Source organism: Colletotrichum fructicola (assembly GCF_000319635.2).
Source record: "Colletotrichum fructicola Nara gc5 chromosome Unknown KSG_Nara_v1_contig08, whole genome shotgun sequence".
Taxonomy (NCBI): domain Eukaryota; kingdom Fungi; phylum Ascomycota; class Sordariomycetes; order Glomerellales; family Glomerellaceae; genus Colletotrichum; species Colletotrichum fructicola.
Genome location: NW_027094058.1, coordinates 3,411,378 through 3,434,159, shown reverse-complemented (window position 1 = coordinate 3,434,159; position 22,782 = coordinate 3,411,378). Strand labels below are relative to the sequence as shown.

Below are 22,782 nucleotides of genomic sequence, written 5' to 3'. Positions count from 1 at the left end.
TTCTCAACATCAAAATGAGGATGCAAGCTGTCGAAACTAGATGCTGCTCTCTGTCTGGCGGCGTCTCCAGCACTACAAGATAAACTGTCCCAGAAAGTCTTGTCACCATGTCGACTTCCTTGGTCGTGGCCTGGTGACTGTTGGAACAGTCCCTCAAGATTTATGATCAAGGAACTAGCCCATTCAAACAATGCAAACGGGCCGATTCAGATTGGCGATACGGCGGGCGATTTTAAATGCGCCCTTCGAGGTCCCCACTACGCGGGAAATGTTTCGAGGGCATGATTTTACTCTTCTATCGCGCCAACCCGGACGCTCAACGGCTCTATCGCCGACATATTCTGGAACACTTGCGGGTCGATCGCGAACGCCTCCGGACCGAGCGTATCGACGAACGGGAAGTTGTACAGCTGCTCCGGTGAGCTGGTCGCCTCTGGACCCGGCGGAACGGAGACCGGCGGCACGCCAGACTCTCTGGCCTGCGGAATGCCGTAGGTCGCCATAGGGGGCGTGGCGGCTGTTTTTGACAGGCCGAGGGCGCCAACATCAATGCCGAGGCTGGCGAGTTCGCGGGTAATGAGGTTGAGGGCGCTGCTAATGACTTTTTCCAGAGGGGTCAGCGACGTCATTAACACTGATGGGAGTGGAGACGAGGTGTGGAGACTCACCTGGGTTGATGCGCTTCACGGACGCCAGGATGCGGACGCAGTACTCCAGCCGGCGGAGCGCCTGCGTATCTTCCACGCTCGACTGGACCTGCAGGAGGAAGATGGACGCGGCAATGTAAACGCTGTATGAGAGGGAAAGGACGCAGTGGCCGATGCCAAAGGAGCGGCAGAAGAGGTCGAAGATGGCGATGATGGAGGTCGCGGTCGTCACGCACTCGACGAGGTACCGTTGGACCGGTTGGAGATTCTCGCCGACGCGCCCGCGCTGGGAGAGCATTGGCCGGTAGAGGAGGATCTTGAACGTGCGGTAAAGTGCGCTGGGATGCGTCAGCCAGAGTTTTGTGATCCGCAAATGATTGCTTACTTCAAGGTAATGATATGGGACGGTGGCGCGAGAGCCGGGAGCGCCGTGGACTCCATTTTCAGGTGAGGAGGCAGCTCATCCCACCACTGGCGGAGGGCGGGCTCTTGCTTGGCCAGGCACTCTTGCATCTCGGCCTGGCTGTTGGGACGAACCGGGTCATACATGTGCACGAGGATCTCGTTGAAGATGACCGAGAGACGGCACATTTGCGTAAAGCAAGAGGTGGAGTGGGCAGCCGAGGGAGGGTACTTCCAGCCGCCTTCCGGGACGACGCCAAAGGGGGTCCAGGACTCATTCTCGGCAGAGTCGTCGACTGATGGTGTTAGCTTGGGAACAAACACGACAGGAGGCTGACCTACACATAATCTGTGGCGGAGACACCGACGTCTGCTGCAGCGAAGGCGAGCGGCCGAGGTACAGACTAATCATTTTGTCCCAGAAGTAGCAGCTCCAGAAGAGGCGATGCCGGATCTCGACGTCCTCGTCGGCTAATTGGACCGAGCCCGGATACCTCTGGCCGTCGACGCAGATGCCGAGATGGTCGATGATGCGGAACGCAAGACCACTATATGTCCATGCCTGGGCGCTGTTCCCGACACTGCACTCCTGCGCGCTCAGCAGCAGCAGCGTCTGAACGGTAGGGATTGAGCAAACGCCCTGACTGAGCTCCTCGAAGACCATGCTCCGGGCGTGTTTGCCAAAGAGGGCACCGCCGTCGTAGAACTCTTCGAGCTTCTCCTTGGTGGCGGGATCACTCCTGCCCCAGCGGATGGAGTGAGATAATACTGCATTCATCAAGGTATGAGAGTAGTAGGGCCCCATGGTCTGCATATCACCTGGCGGGGGTCAGCATGACAGCAGCAAACTCACACGAGATGCACTCACGAGTGAAGGCGGGCCTGTAGATGAAGTTGAAAAGCGGCTGGATCCAGCACCAATGCACGTTGAGCAGGTATCCAAATGGTTCCTGTGCAGGCGGTCAGTCTTGGTAACGCATGCCAGTCATACGGTAAGAAACTTACCGGTATCTCGGACATGTTCTCGAGAGCCCTCTGCTGCCAAGCATTGGCGACGAGCCTCTCCCGCCGCTGGATGGCCTGCTCCGACGACGACGTGTGATCTCTTGACCCGAGCGGGCGATCGCTCGGCAGCTGAAAGAAGCTCGTAGCACCGTGATACGTGATGCCGCCCTTGTCGTCAACTTTCAGCCCCTTGAAGCTCTCACTCACAGACTCCTCATCCTGCGACTCGACGTGATGCGGATCCGTCATGGGCGACTGCCCGGCGGACGGCCCCAGACTGGGGGACGAGGTCCGCGACGGCTCCGAGGGGCCCGGGGCGTGGACCCTGGCGGCGGCCAGCTGGGCCTCGAGGTCCTTGATGCGCTGCTCGAGGCGCGATGTGTACGACAGCGTCGGGTTGCTTGGTTGGTCAGTCAGGCTGCACAGCGGGTGAGGGGTAAGGGAGGGCGTCGACGGGGTGTGGGTTGTCTCACAGTTTGTAGACGCACTCATCCGCGCGTGCGGCGCATCTGTTGCACGTCGGCTGCTCGCCGCCGCATTTTACCTGTCATCCCGGTTCCGGTCAGCCCCCCGCGTCCGACGCCGTGTCCGGAGATTGGGTTTTCGATGATGACGTCCGTCCCACCCCCGCCAACGCCGCCGCACCACCACATCGAACCACGCACCACCGGACCGCCCGGCCGACCATGGATGCAGTCTTTCACGACCGAGATGGTGATCATTCGACGGGCGGCCTGGCATCGCAGCAGCCGCGTGCTGGGCCGGCAGTGGTGGTGCAGGGGTACGTACGGGTGCCGGTGGCGGAGGCGGGAAAGCGGAAAAGCAACAGCGCAAGGGGAAGTGGTGAAACAGCAGCAGGAAAAAAAGGCATCGGAGATAAAAAGGGAAAGGCAAAGACGTACCTTGCGCCGGCGACACGGCTCGCACGAGAAGGCGCTCTTCTTAATGGCTCTCGTCGACATGGCTGATCATTATTGAGACGTTCTCTCTCTCTCGCTCTCTGCCCGCTTCAAAGGGGTGAGGGGGGGCTTGCGGCGGGAGGGAGGCTGCTGGGTGAGGCTGATGAGGCTAATCTGCTCGCTCGCTTGGTTCTGGTTCGATTGCGGGACGGAAGAAAGTTGACTGAGAGAGTGGAGATTTTTTTGTTAGGTGGACAGTCGCCTCTACCTCTTGTTGGGCCCAGGTTACGCAGCGGACAGACACAAAAAAAATAAAGATGGCAGGGCGAGATCGGGCTGGATGCAACGTTTGGTCGGATCGAGGACCAGTGACGACGGCGGGGTCCTTGGTGCGTTGGGTGATGGTGGTGCCTTTGGGGGGGGCTCTTTGATGGGGAATCCGACAGCGACAGCAGTGAGCGACGACGGGCTTCGGCCGGGTCGGGAATCGCGGGAGATTTCCACCTGCGATTGGCCCAGCGGCGACTGTGACGCGCCTGAGACGGCCATGAGCAAATCGGATCCATCGACGGAGACCAAGCGACCAATCAACGCTCATAGGAGATCCACTTCTCGTCAGCGGCTTTTCCCGATCTGGGTCTCCGCGGGAGGGAGTGGGGCCTCACCGAAGCTTGTTCTCGTTCTCGGTGATCTGGAATGCCGCTCACCGGGCCTCACCGGATTATGTAATACAGATATGCCTGTGCTGTATTGTGTGATCTCATCGATGTTGGGGGTTTAGGTCACTGAGATTCATGACTCGTGGCTCATCTCATGTCATTTCACACTCACTCATCATTTCATGAGATGCCTCACAGGGAGGTGGTTGTTGAAATGTACAGACCCAGCTCACCACGCACACGGAACGCCGTGCCGCAGGGTCGCAGACGCGCCTAAAATCAACTAGTCCAGTGACCTACCTTCCCTACACTCACCCGCATCAACCCCAAAAAGCAGCCTCCCCAGCCATGGATACAGCTTCACCTTGAAACCACCACCACCCGCTTCATCATGTCCTCCGCCCGCGTCACCCCGCCGCCGGAATGCAGCATCGCCCCGCAAACCACCACCACCCCCTCCGACGCGTGCGCCGCCCTGCGCGCGTGGCACTGGGACGGCTGCCCCGCGGGCTTCTCCCCCGCCTGCAGCACCACGGACGGCGTGGCCTCGCACACCCAGCCGAGCGTGAGCTGGAGCACCGGGTGGGATAACAGTCTCACGCCCCTGACGGCCACGGAGCGGTGGGAGACGGCGGTGGTGGGTGTGCTCTGCTGTCCGACGTACCTCCCCCCCTCCCCCTCCCCTTTCTCACGGATTACTGATTAGGACAGAGTGCTGGAGTATGCATGCAGAGAAGCAGCTTGCATCGCGTCCCTCACCGCCCCGAAAATCCTTGCCTACCCCCGGGTTACGACGACAGTGCAGGGCGAAGTAACAGGCCACGCCATCCCCGCCTCGCGCGCCGAGATACGCCTGGCGGGGGTGGCGTACGCGGCGGACGATCCGCGGTCTGATACGGAGATGCACGGGGCGCCGACGACGGTGTGGTGCGATGCGGAGCGGTGCGCGGACGTGCCGGCGGGTGTGACTACCGAGGAGGGGCAGGGCGCGGCGACGGCGACGGTGTTGGGGGGGATGCCCGGGGCGGAGGACGGGTTTAAGTTGCGGGCGCCGCCTGGGATGGGGGCGTTGGGGCCGTTTGGGGTGTACGCGGTCACGGCGCTCTTCGGGGCGGTGGTGTTTGCGGGGGGGTTGTTGGGGGGGTGGGGGTGGGCTGGTTGGAGGCGCCGGACGGGGAGCTGAGGATGGATGGATGGGTTGGTTGGTTAAACGGTGGTTTTATGCTGGGTGTCTCTTTTCTCATCAAAATAGCGAAATGGTGCAATTGAAGGGGTGTTTTTCTCTTTCCTCGTCTAGAGCTTCCCGGGATGCCTGCTTGAGATGAGGTGGTTGTGGCATAAGTCGCTACTCAAGAGACCGAGTTGTGAAATAGACAATGTTGATTAAATGGTATCTTTTACGCTTATTGGGGTATCTCGTGTCGGTTTTCTCTCCAAAATAACAGAAATGATGCAATCGACCAGAACAATGAGTTGGTGATCCGTCTCTCGTCCGGTTCTCTCCGTCCCTAACGCCATGCTGAAATCGCTGTTTTCCCATACTCGTACACACATATTTCCCACATGCATGCCGCACTCGCATGCACAAATTGCCTGAATGAACAGATGCATAGACTCAGACCTGCACCATGGCAGCCTGATCTTCGAGCCGCGTCCTGTCGTTGCTGAACTCGAACCATGCGCGGAAGAGGAGGCCGTACTCCGATAACCTGCCATCCGTCAGTTTCTCATCTCATCTCATCTCATCCCCAGCTCAAACAAGAACTTACATGATCAGCCCCAGCAGAAACGCCAGCGCCGCCTCGTACCGCATGTACGGGTACGCATAGAAGGCGTTGCTCTTCTTGGACTCGATCTGGATGACCAGCAGGATCCAGCAGATGGTCGCGCCGAGCGAGAAGCACAGCTCCATGCCGAAGTGGACGTGCTTCGGGATGCCGCCGCGCTGGTGCTCGGCGCGCTTGCGGAAGATGACGGTCGTGAAGGACCAGAGCATCATCAGGACAGACTGCGGCGCGGCGGTCAGCTTTCTGCGCTTACAGCACACACGAGATGTGAGGATAGGAGAGGAGAACATACCAACGGCACAGATAACCACATGGCATAAAAGATGGGATCGCTCGGGCTCGTGTCGTCGTTGAGGTACTTGCCCCGCCGCGAGACGTAGATGTTGATGTTGAGGAAGACGACGACCAGCGGCACGACGATGGCGAGCTGGCGCAGGACGTAGTACATGTAGGTGCACCGCCGGCGCTTGCGGTTGAAGCGGTCGGACTCGGGGGACGGCGGCAGCGGCGCGCAGGAGGGGTGCTGGCCGTACCAGTAGCGCTGCTGCGAGCTGTGCGTCGACGAGGCCGTGTCGGCGGGGGAGGAGTAGTAGATCTGGCCGCCGGGCGGGTGGTGGTAGCCGGACTCGGAGTAGGGCGGGGCGGAGTAGCCGGGCTGGCTGTAGGCGCTGGCGTGGAGGGACATTTTGTTTGTGGTTTTCCTTTCTTGTGGGGTTTTGATCTCTGCGGATTCTTTCTGTGTCTTCTCTGGTGATTATGTTCCTCCTTCTGGTTGTGCGAACTCAATGGGTCGTGGATGTCGTCTGTAAATCCATATGCTGATGTCCTGTGGTGGTGATGATGCCGGGGGTAGCTTCGGTGATGCTGTGATTGAGATGGGGGCTTCAAAATGAATCCCACATGACGTCGGACCTTTGCGTTGCGTTGCGATGAGTCGTCAAGGAAGAAATGGAATGTGGCACTCGTCGACCTTTTGAATTATCCAAATTGGAAAATCCCAAGAAAAAAAGCCCAGAGACGCCGAGCGAAAAAGCTCTGATCACGCCCGAACCATTTCACTCCCAAGAGAAAACCAAGAAACCGGAGCCGTCCAAAAGGAAGAACAGGCAAAGGACAGTCAGTACTACAAATAAAAAAAAAACACAGCAGCAAGAGCCAAGTCGCTGGGCGGAAATTTTTAGCAGCAACGCGGGTCTCGCTGCGGTTTCCCGCCAAGTCGCGCTATCAGGTCACTGACTCCGAAAGGGGCCACTGAGGGCCGCCTTGGCTTTTCTGGTACCTACCTAGGGGGAGGGAGGGGAGATGGGGCGAGGAGGGTTTTACGTATTTTCATTTGGGGGGATGTGCTTTTGCTTGGCGCTGTGCTGGGCCTCTCTGTTCAGTGCGTGTGCTACAGATGAAAGGTGCGTCTGGTGTGAGAGAGGCATGTAAGCCAAGACCGAGGAAAGGTTTATCTTCCCTTGGGCCATCCTGTGCTGGGCTGGGCACTGAATGTACCACACTGATAGTCCTCTACCTGGCACAAGACAGCCGAGCCTTAGCATGAAGCGCACAAGAAATAGGCCACTCTTGGGAGGTGTTGCAGCCAAGCCCAGGGCAGGCCAGCCCGGCGACACGGGGAGGACAGACACACGCCAGCGCAACGCCCATTGGCACTCTACCTGCTGTTGCGCAATCACGACACCCGCCGCCGAGAGGGAACGGTGAGGACGGCGACATGCGGGCAGCCTGGGCTTTTCTTGGGGGCGTGTTACAGCTGTATCTGGGCCTGCGCGTGTACCTAAATGCGGTGCCGTTTCGGCGGCATCTGCGCCAGGGACGAGACTGCGGTGGAATTCTGGGGCGTCTTGGACAGAGGCATTGGTATTGGCATCCGTAATGTGTGGTGTCTGGCGCTGCTCGGCATACCTCAGCTTCCAACCTGATGATGTGACGTATCGCGAACTAATCTGCTCTTTAGACTTCTCGGGTGATGGGAAAAGGAAATTGGCCATCTTGGTTATCGCCTGGCCAAGAGTCGGGATGCGCATTCACGGTCGTGGTGGTGGTGGTGGTGGTGGTAGTGTGTCTTGTAGTGCAAACGGCGCCGTGGTGTCTGGGCAGCGGGTAATTGGACCTGGGTGCTTTCTCCCTTCAACCCGATCATGATGGGTGATTATCTGCTTCGCTGCAAGACGCCAACTGCAACCGTCCGCAGTCTACCACGATGCAGGCGGTGGGAAAGTGCCGAGACACGCCCCTGTTTGCGGCAACGTTGCGAAAGGGTGCGTTCTCGCGCAGAGCGTTCGAGACTGGCTGTGCCGCGGCAGACTCATGTCGCTCCAGATCAAGATCCCCGTTGTCTTCGTAGGTTCTGCACCCTGAACGAGCCGTCGCAGCGCCCGTTGCTCGAAGAAGCAAGACGAGGCCGGCCGTCAACCTCAACCATCAGACCTGACTCTGCGCCAAGGCATCACACTGCCGTGTGTACAGACCTTCAGGGTCCATCGCAATCATGCTCCTCAGCTGTGCTCTGCTCTGCTCTCTGACGCCTTCCCCCAAGACCCAAGACCCAAGACCCAAGACCCAAGACCCCAAGATCAGCGCAAATAATCTTGGCGCGCCAAGCGCTGCCGGCGAGGACCACAGACGGCCGTGACTGATCGACAGGCGCCCATGGCCGACCTATTCCCCATGACGAATTTCATCGAGATTTCGGTGACAATTTCTACATTTTTTTCTCACGTCGACTTCGTGCCTGTCTGGACGCCAGGGCAATAGAGAGTCATTGTCTGAGGTTTAACATCTGCAGAAAATTCCCTTGGGCTTTCTTGGGAGGTCTGGCATTACCAAGCGCGATTGTTCTGGGCAAAGATTGGCGCCGAGGAAAAATCTCGCTAATTTGCTCTTGGGCTTTCGTGGGAGGGTTTGCGTGCGCAGCGCACCCCGTCGCGATGTGTGACAACACGTTCCCTCAGGACATCTCACGAGAAAGACTTGGGCACTAGGCGGTGACACTTCTTTTGTCCTCTGAGCTGGACTGCGCTTTCCGCCTCGCTGCCATCTGCGAGTCTCATCGGTCGCAGGCACACGCGTTGCGCCCTATGCCAAGACCATTGGCAGACAAACGCCAACGCCAGCGGACAAGACACAAGAAGAAAAAAAAAGAGCCAAGACTTTTTCGTCTCACGCCGACGCATGACTGTTCTCTTCTTCCTCCCTTCTGCGAAAAGTCGGGCCTGGCGATGACCCGGCTCGGCCACGGTGGCGGTCTTGGCGTTGGGGTTTGGCCAAACCTTTGTGCGTGCATCTCGTTGGAAATTCCTTGGCACTGCGAAGAGGAGACGAAAAAAAAAAAAAAAAAAGTGACGAGCCGCTTCGGAGATTTCCGTACCTGACGGCTGGATCCCACGGGGGCGCCAATCTGTGTCACTTGTCGACTTTTTGAGAAAAAAACAGATGGAGGTGCCGGCCGCGTTGCCGTGATGCAGTTCTTGGCATTGAACGAGAACGATGATCGGTCTGTGTTGCACGGACTGTGAAGCTTGGAGTATTGTTATTTTGAGTTTGTGAGCGAATGCCGTTGTTCCGGCTTCGACGGCGACTTTTGGGGCGGCTAGCGCCGGAGGGTGGGCAGGTTTTGCCAAGCCTTGGGGGATTCGGTTGACTCGCGATGGGACTACACGTGATGGGGTTGATCATTTCTTGGAAGACTTTGAACGGGCTTGCGTTCGAGGACGGTAGTTGCCTTGATGGGAGAGAGATCTCTTTGGGGATATTGTGGCGAATGAATTTGCGATGGGATGATTGGGCACGGCGGTTCCGAAGACTTTCCACTGTTTGTATTGCCTGGTTAAGATGAGGGCCAGGTCTTCTCAATTCGGCAGCTTTCTTCAAAGTCTCGATGGGCAAGTTCCTGGAATATGGTTCTCGACGCTCATATTGCTTGCATGCGTAGAGTTCAATCTTCTACCTCTTGTGCCTAGCCACACACAACTTGTGGGTGCTTAAGCCGCTACTTGTGCAGCGTTTGAGATTGACTGATTGATAGTGACGGTGATACGAGGACCTTCATGAATGTGCAACCTGCAACTCAGAGATGCTATTTGATAGACCTTTACAGGGACGTTTTCCGAGAACCACAGTACTTTTCAAGGTTTGTCTGCTCCGGTCCAGACCTGAAATAGGACCGGCGCTGATCGGTTTGAGCTCACGTGTAGCGGTGGACCTCTAGCAAGCGGGTCCACGATAAATTAATCGCCGGTCCACATCGAAAGCCGTCCGGCTCATGTCCATCTCTCGGCCGATAGATCGGAGACCCTCTCCGGCCCCCACCCGGCAGAGGTTCAAGCCGGTCAAGAAGGCATTCTGACATGGCGGATGAAGCACCTGAATGCCGGAATTCGCAGCGCGCTGCCCGCCTGCCCAGACGCATTCGAGCTCTGGAACGTATCGACAGACCAAGAATTATTGCGGATGAATTTTGGCCGAAGCTTACACCATCGACAGACGAACCCGCGTCAAATTCCTCACAACTCAGTGCCCGGAGACCTAAGCGGGCTCCGCAACGGCAAATCGGAACCAAGGATCCCCACACTTCCCGGGAGCTAAGCCCGACTCGGCCGGCCGAAGCTGACATAAGCCGGTCGTTACAGCTTGCAACGAGCCGAGCCAACCAGAGCTCGCGAAGACGGCGAGGCTTGCGAAACCCCTCAGCGAGCGACGTCGTCTCAAACGCGTTTTCCTCGTCACCGCTGCAGCCATCGCGTCGAGCTTAGGTCTTATTTATTTTGTACTTATAATCAGTCAATCCGCCATTGAGGGGCGATTGTTGGGCTCAGACATCGAATCTGTGTGGAACGGCACTCAACATGGAGAAGAAGCAAGCATATGCGAGCGTGCAGCCGGTCCGGCGACACAACCGCTCAGCCATCGGAAAGTGGCTGATAGCCGGCGGCGCCATCGCATTGCTGGGCGCTGCGAGCTGGTACCTCCACAAGCAGGATCTCAAGTCTTGGAGGCACCCCGAGCACCATCATGACTTCGCCTCAGTCGTCCATCTCAGAGGGTCTCCGTACGGCCGGTTCCCCATGCCCGATGACCCGTTCAGGTTCATCCCTTGCACCAATACATCTCTCCCGCCTCCCCTCAACGACCCGCATCCCGAGGATACGTGGGAGGCGCTCTTTGACCCTCGTCCATCTCACTGGAGCTGGGGCAACAAGACCACCTCCACCGAGGAATTCCGCAATCCCTACGCAGGCCGCGGTATCTACCTATGCGGATACCTCGACGTGCCTCTCGACTACACCAATGACTCCGACACTCGCATCGTCCGGCTGGCCGTGACCAAGTACCAAGTCTCCGGCCTCGCCCGCATCAGAGAACCCCTCGACGCAGACAAAAACCCCGTCCCAGGCACCAAGAGCAAACGCACCATCGTAATCGAGCCCGGCGGCCCCGGCGGCAGCGGCACATCCTACGCCTGGTCGGCCGCCGAACGCGTCTCCAAGCGCTTCAGCAACGGCACCTTCGACGTGCTCGGCTGGGACCCCCGCGGCGTCAACACCACGCACCCCTCCATCTCCTGCTTCCCCTACGACGTCGACCGCGACCACTGGTCCCTCCTCACCGGCCAGTACCTCGAGGTCTCCGACCCCAAGCGCCAGCTCAACCTCGCCGACGCCATGAACAACGCCACCATGAACGCCTGCTTCCAGAAGCACGGCGACGTCCCCCGCTTCCTCAGCACCACCTTCGTCGCCCGCGACATGGAGCAGATCCGCAAGGCCCTCGGCGAGCGCGAGCTCACCGGCTACCTCGTCAGCTACGGCACCGGCATCGGCCAGACCTACGCCAACATCTTCCCCCACAGCGTCGGCCGCATGATCCTCGACGGTACCGAGTACGTCCGCGACCACCGCCTGCTCGGCGGCTTCGGCTGGACCGCCCTCGACAACGCCACCAACGCCTGGCACGACGGCTTCCTCGGCGAGTGCCTCAACGCCGGGCCCAACCACTGCGCGCTGGCCCGCGAGATCGACGGCTACCCCGTCGCCCTCGACGACCTCGAGTCGCGCATGCTCGCCCTCGTCAACTCGCTCATCGACAGGCCCGTCATGGGCTACACCAACACCAGCGGGCCCTCGCTCGTCACCTACTCCGGCCTCGTCGGCGCCATCTACCGCTCCCTCTACAACGCGCAGGGCTGGCCCGCGCTCGCGCAGATGCTCGCCGAGCTCGAGCAGGGCAACGCCACCCTCGCCGCGCGCGCCCTCGAGCGCTCCGCGTGGGAGTACGACCCGACGCTGCCGGCCACGCACCCGCAGCCCGCGTCGTCCGACGAGCTCGGCACGCTGGTAATCTGCGCCGACTCGTGGGACGCGCCGCAGCCCGCCGACGGGCTCGACTGGTGGGCGTCGCTGTGGGCCAACATGACGGCCAAGTCGTGGGTCTCGGGCAACTCGCGCTTCTTCAACGTGTTTCCGTGCCGGCACTTTGGCACGTACTGGCCCGAGCCCGCGGGCGTGTACCGCGGCGATTTGAACCACACGCTGCGCCACCCGGTGCTGCTGATCGCGGAGACGTATGATCCGGCGACGCCGCTACGCAACGGGCGGAGGTTGCTGAAGGAGATGGGGCGCAATGCGAGGCTGGTGGCGCACCATGGCTACGGGCACTCGTCGAGGGACACGTCGAAGTGCACGGAGGCGATTGCAAGGCGGTACATTATGACGGGGGATTTGCCGAAGGAGGCGGAGACTGCGTGCTATGCGGATGAGAAGCCGTATCTTTATGGAGTGAAGCATAAGACTGATGTTGTGGAGGGCGGGGGTGATCCGGTGGAGGTGTGGCTTAAAACTCTTGAGTGAGTGGTTGTGGTGGGAGGTACAATGGTGGGTTTCATGTTAGATATGTTCTAGCTCTCTGACTGAGATGAAAATAGTACTAGTTGATGTAACTTTGACCATGTTTAATGTGAAAGTTTGATTGACATTGAATTGATTCACACAATGTCTTTCGCAAGAGGACCTCGGAATTGAAGAAAATAAAGTTGAATGAAAAGCCCGATGAAGCCAGTGCCATAAAAGTAGCCACAGAAGCAATAACGCCACAAAAGTTAGCAAGCGTCTCACACAAATCGTAGTTTGAATCACACAAGTTAGTTGCAAGCTTGTCCACATGATTGTGAGACTTCAACTTCGTACTGTTAAGTCGGGTTCACAGTCTCAGATTCGGCTCCAAGGCTCGATTAATACTCACCTGGACTTCGCACGCTACCACAAATACAAGCTTCTGTGAATGAGAAGTCAAACCTACTTACTCTCACTCATAATCGTAATGCGGAGACGCCCTGTGACCTGCTGTCCGTGGCGGTTGATGATGCTGGTTAGAGCTATGTTGAATACGACGATGTTCGGTGAGTTTGTTGTTCATTCCGCCTTGTGGAAGTCATCGGTTCCCGCCGGCTACATTTAATCTTCATAGTGTGAAATGAAGAAGCTTGAGACTATGACCGATGCAGCATTCGACCGCAAAGTTTGTAGGCGCCTAAGCTTGCGGTGGATTGATTGCCTTCCTAGTTTGTTGAGACCGGTGCGATCTTGTGGACCGTCTCTGTGACCTTTCACCACCGCGATATTCAAGTTGATTCACATTGCTTCAATAATAATCAATCTCAAAAAGGACTTAACTCACTTCGACGCTAGTTTCCTGCAGGAATTGCAAGACATGTGTGTTTGTATTTCGTCTGTCAAAAAGGTCCCTTCAAAGATTGACCAAGTCCTTCCGTGGGTGCGTCAATGGTCATCTTGCGGCTCAGACATCCAATGCACCTGCAGCTTAGTCCATTTGCTCACAATAACTTTAATCTGACAACAATTCATTGCTGAGACAATGCCCAGCCAAGCCGGCTCGGAGCCCACGGACTACCGAGCAAGTCCTCCCGCCGGATGCCATTCCCACTTTTCACCCGTCTTTAGTGAGGATGGAAAAGCCGGCCCGCTTGGCAGGGAATCTCGCGTCTCGGCTTTCGGACTCGACGATGGAAGACGCCTCTATCACTGTCGAGCGCTACTTCAATTTTTTTCGGGTCACGTGCGGCTCCGCCAGGCACGGAGGGAAACGGAGAATATGCCAACTTGTGAACTCCGTCCTTAGGCCCAAGGACCCATGTCAACAGAGCCAAAATTTCATGCCAGCTGTTTTCTTCGTTAATGACATTCTTTGTGACCAGAAAATCACCAAAAAGTCGCTTCCGACGTAAGATCCCATGATGGCTTCAATCTTCACCCGGGCAAGGTTACTTGCCTTCTCCAAGTTCGCCGCCGCCACAGCCGTTGCGGTCCCGTCGGGTTTCCACTTTTGGACCCGCCAATGCTGCCTCGACGAGTCGTTCTCGCCAGCGACGGACAGCCTGTTCCAGCACCCGTTCCTGAAGAAGGTGAATCCGGACAACAATGGCGGGTTCCACGACTGCTTCGTCCGCGAGGTGGCGTATGAGAATGTTCGTCCTGGGTTGCTGGAGGACGCGTTGAGCGGGAGGTCGAAGCTGGTGGAGACGTATGCGGCGGGTGTCTGGGGGCGGTACGGTGAGTTAGAGAATGACGGAAATTGACAAGATGTAATGCTAAGTTGATGTAGCTTTTACTGTACACTGGAAACTCATGGAGAGGGCGAGGAAGAATGAGTCTAACGCGAGTGACATTTGGGAGAAGGAGGAATTGCTGAAGAGCACTTACCCCATCGGTACGTCTGATGCTTCAGCCTCATATACCAGACCTGCTGACCATGACAGGTACGATACTGGCGGACGACTTCATCGTCATCGACAAGTCGTCCAACACCCTCATGTTCCGTGGCGGTGTGTCGCCCAGGGAGGAGGGTCCACGTGAGATGGACACGTTCATCACGCTCGTCACGGAGCTTGATCCTCATAAGCGGGTCGTCAGATTCAAGATCAAGTCGATGATGATTGACCGAGTTAGCAATGGCAAGGGAGCCCTGATGGGAGTTGTCGTCGCTTTGCATCAGCAGTATGCGAAGCTGTTGTTGACGGCGGGCGTGGACCACTGTGTTGCGTGATACCCGGGGATGATGTTGGACCATCTCCTCTCTTCAGATTATGTGCTGGATATTGTACTATTAGTGTAAGATATTAGATTAGACCTAGAAGAATGTCATTCATCGCTGTAGAATTTCCACGTCCCAGCGTTACAAAGCCTTTTGACGATCGAGACGAGCCTCACTGGACATCGGCAATGAACTTGGGAACCACAAACTCCGCGGGACCTCCCGTAAACGCCTCCGTACCCAGCTGGAACACTGCAAACCGTCAGCTCTCCCGTGAAACTCACTCAAAGTGCACTGCTTACCGAGCATGTATTGGTTATAAGCCGGAAACTGATGCTCAGCAACCAGATAATCAAAAAACCGCTTCACATCCGCGCGGAAGCTCTGAATCGGCCCATCCACTGGCAAAAAGCTAAACACCTTCATCTTCCCACCATGATTATACCCAAAATGCACCTCCCACCGATGGCCCTCAATCTCCACCTGCGCAATCGGCGCCTTGGACTCGCTGATGGGCCACACGCCGCCCAGCCTCGCCAACCTACACCACCGTCCCATCAGCCGCCTGGCCCCAAAAGCACGCGCAGAACCTACCATATCATAACCTCGTACTCCCCGCTACTATTCGCATGCTCCACATCCGGATCCGTGAAAATGTCAAACGCGACGTTGGCGCGGACATCCCACGTGTTATACCGCCACTCCACCTCCGTCGGGAGCGCAGCGACCTCGCTCACCAGCCGGCGCCGGAACTGCCGCGCGCCGTAGACGTACGACTTGACGCTGTTCTCGCCGCCGCGCCACTCCCAGTCCGTGGACCACGCGATTCCCACGGATCCCGTGGGGCTGCTTGGCGCCGTGGGGCCGTCGTAGTGCGTGCGCTGCGAGCCCGAGGTCGCGGCGGCGCTGCCCCATGTGTTGTTGTTCAGCTCGTACCCGTTGGCGGCGTGATAGCCCCATTTCTTCTCGAGGGTTACGATGTGCGTTGGGGTGTCGAGCATGTTTGGAGGCGGGTGAGGGTGGTGAGATGGGGTGTTTTTGAGTTGGTGGTGTGAGGATGAGAGGAGAGAGAGCTGGTGGGGTGAGGGGAAGGTGGACGAACCGGCGTGGATACAGGGAGCTGCTGTCGTAGGCTGCAATCCTGATTTGGAGCGGATGTGTAGGGTTGGGAAGTCGTCAAGCTTATCAGGAGGTCTGGAACAGCAGGAGACTCCACTGAGATGCATTAGCTTCAGTTGGAAGCCAAGAACTCCCTCGGCTCTTCGGCCGGTTAGCTGACGTCAAGGGGTGCCGGAATGCGAAATCCGCAAAAGTAGGGCAAGTTCTACAACATATCGTGTTTAACTGAGAATTAGATTTTTCAGTGATTCGATTTTCAGTGATTTGCGGGCAATCATCTCTCAAAATAGAACCTTGAACTCGTCTTTTACGCGTCCGACTGTCGAGATCTGTCGTCAAGGTGAACAGTGAACAGTTCACGGCGCAGGGGGAAGCAGCAAACTACGATGACATCAAGCCCGGCACCGGGGCATTGAACGACTGCCAGATTATCTCCTACTCCAAATCTTTTGCGAAGATTCGACAATCTGCTGAGACATGCTGGATAGTCGTCTGGGTTTCTTCAAAGTCCTTGTTTGCTCCTGTCCCAAGGTAGAAGAAGCGCCACCATCCATAGTCGTTCCTCGATAACGAGAATGACTAGTCACAGCAACAATGGCCTTCGGCTGGCTGCGTCGCCAACAAGCACTTTAGACAAATTAAGGGATCCTACTGACAAATTTCATCGATAGCTTGCATCTTCCTTCGGTCTCGGCGCAAATGGCTCGGGTGAGAGTCACTATCACGATCCAACGACGACCTCATAAAATGATATCAGAAGGACAACGACAGAAGCAGCTACCTCGATCATGAAAGATGTGTAAGCACCAACCAACAACAAGGAATGAAGGGGTGCAGACAGCATTTGGCTTCGATGAGAAACAGACTTTCTCGAACGCCTAAGTTGCAAATTTACCCATACCCTGTGTAGTCCTGCAAATGAAGGTCGAAAGCTTGCACTTAAGTATCAATATGGGCAGCAAACTCCATTCTTTTAGACCGTGTCCGTCTTGGGATGAGTTATGCCATTAACTGCCCATCCGGTAGACTGCCTCAAACATGCAGGGGTTTCGACGGGCGGGTGACAAGTGTTCAAGGCAAATCAAAATCCTGTTGAAAGAAGCTGATTGCAATTTTGTCCGAAACAGTTCGTATCAATCTTAGTCTCAAGCTCATCTAAACGGCCCAGAAAAGTTCCAGAAGAAACCAAAGGTATCAGCGCCATCATGTACCCCACCCCAGCAGTGCGCTGAAAACGCTTTCACCATGTCAATTTGACGAACAACAAGTCACCGCTTGGAGCCGAAACAGTCGTCTTTCACCTCGCAGGCATGACGAAACAGTCAAGGGAACCTCTAGGCTCCGCATACACGCTGCAGTGCAAAAGGTAAGCCAAACAGGTTGCATCGACACAGGAAAACTTTGATCAGCCCGCAGTTACGTGGTATTAGACCGAACTGCCACAATCGTTTGAAAATTTCTCCCGCAGTGAAGGTGTGAGCAACCAGTCCCAGAAACTGAATCTCGAGCTACAACGTGTCAACCTTGCGAGGACACTAGGAACGGTACGTCTTGTACCAAAACAGCTGAGCGCGTTGTTGGACACACAAGAATGGCAATTTGAAGACAGGTCAGGTAACACATTCACTACCACATTGTATATTCTACGTCATGCACAGGCAGGTAAGCAAACCCAAACAGATGTGGCTGCAGCGTCTGTAGCGGCCAAAAAGCCATGCTTTTGCACATGAGGCCATTTTCTGGGACGCCACCACATCGAGCCTGGGAATAATGCGTAATCTGGCTCCAAATGCACCGCCCATGTATGGAGTCTGGTAAAGATCCAAGCCAAAGGTGGTCAGACGTGCCCGCCTCTTCAAGCCCGCAGACCCTTCTGAGTCCTATTACTGCCAATCACCCAGCAAGGACGGGCCACCATCATCAGATTCTCCTAAATGTCATCGCGCATCCACTTACAGGCCGTGATTCAAGTCACGTTTGCAAAGGGCGACTGGACTTACTCCTCGGAACCGAAGAAAAAAGACCATTGAAGCCAACAAGCGCTTCCGAAACTACCATTACCGCTCCAGCCTCGAAGTTGTGGATGCGATTAGCACGAAACATTAGTGGCAAGAAGCAAGAAGAGTTCCTTACATTGACGAGGTTGACGAGTGTTCCACCGCGAGAAACGAAGCTCTCCTCGAGATAAGAAAATCGGTTCAGGACTGCGACGACTTTGTATTGCTACCTTGACTGTTAACAAAAATTGCGGCACTTACTGGGACTGACTTTCCAGCGCAAGACAAAAGAAACAAAAATAAAATGAAATCAACAGACAAATGGGAGAAAGCACTCCGGGAGAAGATGGGACACAAATTCCTCCCACCGTAATGTCGTCCAAATTTGCGCCTCCAGAAATCCACCCGTCTTGCGAAGTCGCGAAGGATCGAGGGGCTGACCGTCCGATCGGCTGGTTGACGATGTCGCATCTACTTCCTGTCTGACTTTCTTTTCCCAAAGATTGCTCGCATGCTCTTGCTTTGTTGGCACAAACACAACTAGATCAGCGGTACTTCGCAGTCCGAGCTCCTGTCCCGCCCATTGCTCACAAAGCCCAGTCGTCGTCCGAGCCCGAACTTTCGTCCCACCTCGCGACCCACTCGTCGAAACTATCTCTTCTTGCCGGAGGATTCTCGTCAGGACGCAGGACGTCCTCCCGCAGACAGTCGGCCCAACTGGGGAGAGGCGGCACGGTCTCCCAGCTAAGCGGGTCGTGCGCGAACCAGTCCTCGTTCCACTCCTGCTCGCCGCGGCCGCGGCGCTCCTCGACGATCCGCTCCACGTCCCATGGCACGCCCACGTCGAAGTTGCAACGCACGACCGACTTCTTCTCCGCAACGTCTCTCATGGCCCGCGGGAACCCTTCGTACATATATCCAAGGTCGGACTCGGCGGGTCTGAAGCAGGAGGACCATCGCCACGGGTGTTCTCCGTTCCTCTCTATCCACGTCCGGGCCGGGAGGTAGCCGCGCCGGCGGGACTCGTCCCTGGCGAGCTGCCACGCCACGTCCCGCTGGACGACGGTCTGGAATATCTCCTCGCACAGCAGCGGTGCCGGGCCGCCGCCGAGAAGAAGGGAAAACGCACCGTGGGGCATGCCGTGGTGCTCCAGGGCCAACGCCTCCATAATCCACGTGGCTACGTTTCGAGAAACCTGGTTTGACCTCAGCTTTGGGTCTGGTACCCATTCCGGATCGACCCTAGAGTCGGGGTCGCCGGATAACCAATCTGGGCGAAAGACGTTACCCCACAAGCTGCATCTCCGTTCAATCCGTAGCAGAGGGTTCTCCTTGCAGAACGGAATGAGGCCTTGAACATGGCATGCCGGTTGCGATACGGCTTCTCGGTCCTCGTTCAGAATTATGTTACGTAGATGCGCCCGGTTATGATATGGTAAGGAATCCAGGAAATAGATAGCAGACGCGGCGGCGGAGAACCTGTATTTTGAGCGGTCATCTGACCTTGGAAGATGGATTTCGAAGTCCTCATCATCGGGCGAAGGAATTGGCCACCCGTTGTACGACATGATTTGTGCAATATCGTCGTCAGTAGGGATAATCCAGGGCTCAATGGAGCAAGCAGCAAGGCCGTGATAATCAGGCACATACCTCCGACCACGCGATTCCTGGATGGCGAAGTCCTGGCTCATTGCCTCGTTGAATTGCTCAACATAGTAGCGACACGCAAGCCGGAGGGCGAGTCTAACGAATTCCCGGTACAGCGAAGGTGCCTGGCCGTAATTCGAATCCGGAGGCGCCACGAGCTCCGTGTTCGGGTTTCCGCCCCTCAAATGCTCCACGACAGGCATGAAAACCGGGTAGGCGTTTTTGAGTGCATCGTACACTGGGCCTTGGAGGCAGCTGCCAACGTTCCTCATCATGTTGAATATGTTGCAGTCCACGTCCTTGCTCCTGAAAGCTTGGAGTCTTTCACCGCGCTGGCGGAACTCATCAGAATAGAAGGTCGAGAAAGCCACCGTGTTGACGCGCAAGGCTAACCCGCCGTGAAGCATTTCTTTCGCAACAGCCCGGCAGGTGACAACGAGAGCCATGTCAATGGGTTTTCCGTCGGCTTGCGTAAGCCTGCACTTGGCCTCACCCCGGAGCTTCCCCGTGAAAAGCGCCTCAGCGTCGCAGATGTACCCGCCATCGACGAGCAAATAGGCGCGATAGATCAGTTGTCGCAACTCCAAAGGGAGTTGCAGGAGGTTGAAACGACAATCCATCTTGAGGTAAGGCCAGCTGTGATAAAGGCGTGCATGAGTGGTGTTTCTGGGGGGAAAGACAAGACAGAAGCTTGGACGAAACCGGAATGGCGGAGTGGGCAGGGGCAGGGTATTTATGCCAAAACCAAGTTCAGCCACAGCAGGTCACCAGCCAGCAAGGTTCCCACTGACACTGACCACCGCCACAACATACAAGCGCCACAGAATCAGCTCCTCCACCACCAACATTCCCGCCACTCCTTTTCTGTCAACCACACAAGTCAGATAAGCATCGCTCTAACAACGGAGTCACACATGGGGCCAAAAGATTGATGTGGAGTATCACATTTATAGCCGAGGTACAATATACAGCAAGGTACAGATATGGAAAAGGACCAAGCAACCCTAATAGATATAACCCAAGGTGTGAACACAGAAGTACTATACTCAGTACTGGAAGACACAGAGGTCTCTAGAGAGACGAAGACGAGGTAAACAAGGTGCGAATAACTTTTCCTCTGCCTGAACGTCAGTCAACATCGCACTCCACCGAGAGAACAGGGACCAGGACTTACCATGGCAGCCTCGGCCACCAAGGTTACAGGAACCTTGCCTTATATAAGGAGAGCAGCAGTGAGGTAAGTAGGCAGTACTCTCCATCCATCAAACAACACAATGGCAGACCAACAACTTGACAACTTCAAGAACTAAAAATAATTAGACACTGTCGCATTCAGGTAGATGAAATGTGCACTTACCAACTTCGACCCAGAGGGCGCCGTGTATGCCAACCCTCCAGCGGCTGCTGAAGGTATGCGAAGGCTGCGGTTGGGAGGAGTGCAAGGGTTCCTTGCAGGCACCACTAGGCTCAGCACCAGGGATACCATCGCTGTGAGAAATCAATATCAGCTATCAAAAGACACAATCAACTGATTCAGTGAGGTACTCACGCATATTCGTCTTCGGCGCCGGCCTCCAGAGGCGGGCTGGGCTGCGGCTAACAGGCTGGGAGACGCAAGCTCTCTCCCGCGCCTACAGGAATTGCCGACAGGGGGGGATGGATCAGACGGAGCACAAGCTCGCCAGGGTTCTCCAGGGCCTTCAGCATGTTAGACAGCACCATATGTTGTAGATTTCAGTGTACTCACGATGAATATGCTGCCTACAGAGCCGCTCTGCTGAGGGCCTTGTCGATCGCTCAGATCGCGTAAGGAGAGCAGGATGACTATGCTCACAAGAAGTTAGCGACGAGGCATTCATTCAAGATTGAAAAATGAAGAGGAAACATGAGTGCATGTGCGGATGAACAAAGGATGCCAGACGTAGTGCAAGACAGCGGTCGGAGGTGAAAGTTGAAGGTGGGCGACGAAGACGGCGTGTTTGAACGGTTGACAAAGGTGTCGGATGAGGCCGGTTGATGGAGATGGTTGACGGAGATGGCAGACGAAGGTGGTGGTGGTGGTGGTGATGGTGGCAGTGGACAAAAGTCGTGGAAGGTGGCGGAAGACTGTGTCGAATGAGGACGGCGGATAAGGTTCGACGAAAATGGTGGTTGAGGATGGCAGACGAAGGTGGTGGTGGTGATGGTGGTGGTGGTGGTGGTGGACGAAGGTGGTGGACGAAGGTGGTGGACGAAGGTGGTGGACGAAGATGAAGGCCAAGGATGGCAGATGAGAGTGAACGTGGTGGTCGACAAAGATGGCGAAAGGTGTTGGATGAGGATGGCGATCGAAGATGGTCGACAAAGTTGGTAGGCCGAGGTGTTGGACCAGGATGGCAGGTCGAGGTAGATGGTGGTCGACAAATACGGCGGGCGAAGGCGGAAGACGGCGAGCGAAACGGCAGACGAAATCCAGAAAAGAAGCAGCGCAAGAAAGGAAAAGAGCGTGCAAGAAATACAAAGGAGAGCAGCATACTCACAGAGTTGAGGGATAAAGCAGTGTACCAAGACCTACATCGTCAGCAAGCGCATCGTCAACTGGCGTAGAAACTTACCAATACAAGAAATTCAAACAAATGACAGGCCACTCACACCCCAGGGTGGGGGGAGGGTTACAGGGAAACATGGTGCTCATTGTCCTATCTGAAAAGGAATATCATACACGACGATGCCTCGTCCCAGACGAAAATGGAAAAGTCCTGGTCCTGATCGGAAGATGTTCCTTCGTCCACGAGAACTGCTCAAGCTCAAAGTGCTTCAACGCCCATGCCGAAACCGGCCCCGCGCACTGCGTGAGGAGATACCTCAGCTTCAGCCGCCGCAGATCATCGTCGCATTTGCCATAGTCCGCGGGTAACAGTTCCCTCCTCTGCCGCTCCAGGCTCACACAGTCGAATAAGAGATGCTCCACCGTGTGCTCGCCCTCGCCACAGGGACACATGTTGGTCTCAGCTTTCTGCAAGAATGTGGTTAGCAATGCAACCGAGGGGGGATTTGGGGGCTCACTCACGTTAATGGAGTACAGATTCGAGTTGAGACCATTGTGGCCAGTCCTCATGTGGATGAGGATGGTTGACTGAGCTCTGGTCTTGCCCATGTGAATGCTCATAATGTTGGTGCACCATTCTCCCATGTAAGTCACCGCCTCGTAACCGCATGTTCGAGGCGCTTTGAGAGCATGCTCTTCAGCGAACTCTGCCCAGAGATAGGCGCTCCTGAGAAGACCCTGTTGGCGAAGGTACTGATTGATCCATCCTGCGACGTTTCGCCCCAGACGAACGGAACGTTCCAGCCCGTAGTGTTGCACAATCTCATCACGAACGAGCCCAGCCTGTTGATATGCCACCCAATATGGATGTAGATCAAAGCACGCAAAGGACCGCATGCGGTGAAAGGGACGGCGCGCAACCTTCAGCATCCTCTCCCCCTCCAGAGTGTTGGTGTTGCGGACTCGATGGGCCATGGCGATCCGGTGGAGCGCGACTTCTATCGGCTCGATGTTGAGTTCCTTCTGCAGGACCATGACTAGC

At 56.2% G+C, this 22,782-nt stretch overlaps 9 protein-coding genes across 9 annotated transcripts; 4 read left to right on the top strand and 5 right to left on the bottom strand.

Annotated features, from left to right (window-relative positions):
* Window positions 1–287: 287 nt before the first annotated feature.
* Window positions 288–3,016, bottom strand: nit-4-4 (Nitrogen assimilation transcription factor nit-4; the record flags this gene model as incomplete). Its single annotated transcript, XM_032026688.1, has 8 exons — window positions 288–601; window positions 669–985; window positions 1,033–1,345; window positions 1,392–1,868; window positions 1,918–1,999; window positions 2,055–2,454; window positions 2,528–2,598; window positions 2,957–3,016. 8 exons carry the CDS (start codon window positions 3,014–3,016, stop codon window positions 288–290), a joined length of 2,034 nt encoding a protein of 677 aa, XP_031876909.1.
* A 987-nt stretch (window positions 3,017–4,003) lies between these two features.
* Window positions 4,004–4,795, top strand: CGGC5_v014029 (uncharacterized protein; the record flags this gene model as incomplete). Its single annotated transcript, XM_032026687.1, has 2 exons — window positions 4,004–4,272; window positions 4,324–4,795. The coding sequence occupies 2 exons, from the start codon at window positions 4,004–4,006 to the stop codon at window positions 4,793–4,795; spliced, it is 741 nt and encodes a 246-aa protein (XP_031876908.1).
* A 432-nt stretch (window positions 4,796–5,227) lies between these two features.
* CGGC5_v014028 (uncharacterized protein) lies at window positions 5,228–6,084 on the bottom strand (the record flags this gene model as incomplete). The annotated part of the gene is made up of 3 exons (XM_032026686.1): window positions 5,228–5,321; window positions 5,382–5,620; window positions 5,692–6,084. 3 exons carry the CDS (start codon window positions 6,082–6,084, stop codon window positions 5,228–5,230), a joined length of 726 nt encoding a protein of 241 aa, XP_031876907.1.
* A 3,152-nt stretch (window positions 6,085–9,236) lies between these two features.
* CGGC5_v014027 (uncharacterized protein) lies at window positions 9,237–9,989 on the top strand (the record flags this gene model as incomplete). The annotated part of the gene is made up of 6 exons (XM_066153022.1): window positions 9,237–9,290; window positions 9,337–9,377; window positions 9,430–9,534; window positions 9,599–9,619; window positions 9,689–9,827; window positions 9,888–9,989. The coding sequence occupies 6 exons, from the start codon at window positions 9,237–9,239 to the stop codon at window positions 9,987–9,989; spliced, it is 462 nt and encodes a 153-aa protein (XP_066007795.1).
* A 260-nt stretch (window positions 9,990–10,249) lies between these two features.
* Window positions 10,250–12,250, top strand: yuaR (putative hydrolase YuaR; the record flags this gene model as incomplete). The annotated part of the gene is made up of 1 exon (XM_032026684.1): window positions 10,250–12,250. One exon carries the CDS (start codon window positions 10,250–10,252, stop codon window positions 12,248–12,250), a length of 2,001 nt encoding a protein of 666 aa, XP_031876905.1.
* A 1,403-nt stretch (window positions 12,251–13,653) lies between these two features.
* CGGC5_v014025 (uncharacterized protein) lies at window positions 13,654–14,462 on the top strand (the record flags this gene model as incomplete). The annotated part of the gene is made up of 3 exons (XM_032026683.1): window positions 13,654–13,969; window positions 14,022–14,126; window positions 14,176–14,462. 3 exons carry the CDS (start codon window positions 13,654–13,656, stop codon window positions 14,460–14,462), a joined length of 708 nt encoding a protein of 235 aa, XP_031876880.1.
* A 160-nt stretch (window positions 14,463–14,622) lies between these two features.
* Window positions 14,623–15,451, bottom strand: cel12B (Endoglucanase cel12B; the record flags this gene model as incomplete). The annotated part of the gene is made up of 3 exons (XM_032026681.1): window positions 14,623–14,702; window positions 14,753–14,991; window positions 15,045–15,451. The coding sequence occupies 3 exons, from the start codon at window positions 15,449–15,451 to the stop codon at window positions 14,623–14,625; spliced, it is 726 nt and encodes a 241-aa protein (XP_031876904.1).
* A 2,001-nt stretch (window positions 15,452–17,452) lies between these two features.
* On the bottom strand, window positions 17,453–19,833 carry CGGC5_v014023 (uncharacterized protein; the record flags this gene model as incomplete). The annotated part of the gene is made up of 7 exons (XM_066153021.1): window positions 17,453–17,496; window positions 17,570–17,639; window positions 17,703–17,773; window positions 17,828–17,832; window positions 18,158–18,762; window positions 18,855–18,957; window positions 19,070–19,833. 7 exons carry the CDS (start codon window positions 19,831–19,833, stop codon window positions 17,453–17,455), a joined length of 1,662 nt encoding a protein of 553 aa, XP_066007794.1.
* A 426-nt stretch (window positions 19,834–20,259) lies between these two features.
* On the bottom strand, window positions 20,260–22,775 carry CGGC5_v014022 (uncharacterized protein; the record flags this gene model as incomplete). The annotated part of the gene is made up of 10 exons (XM_066153020.1): window positions 20,260–20,330; window positions 20,388–20,425; window positions 20,501–20,519; window positions 20,571–20,701; window positions 20,763–20,803; window positions 20,849–20,911; window positions 20,961–21,037; window positions 21,733–21,763; window positions 21,915–22,208; window positions 22,263–22,775. The coding sequence occupies 10 exons, from the start codon at window positions 22,773–22,775 to the stop codon at window positions 20,260–20,262; spliced, it is 1,278 nt and encodes a 425-aa protein (XP_066007793.1).
* Window positions 22,776–22,782: the final 7 nt, after the last annotated feature.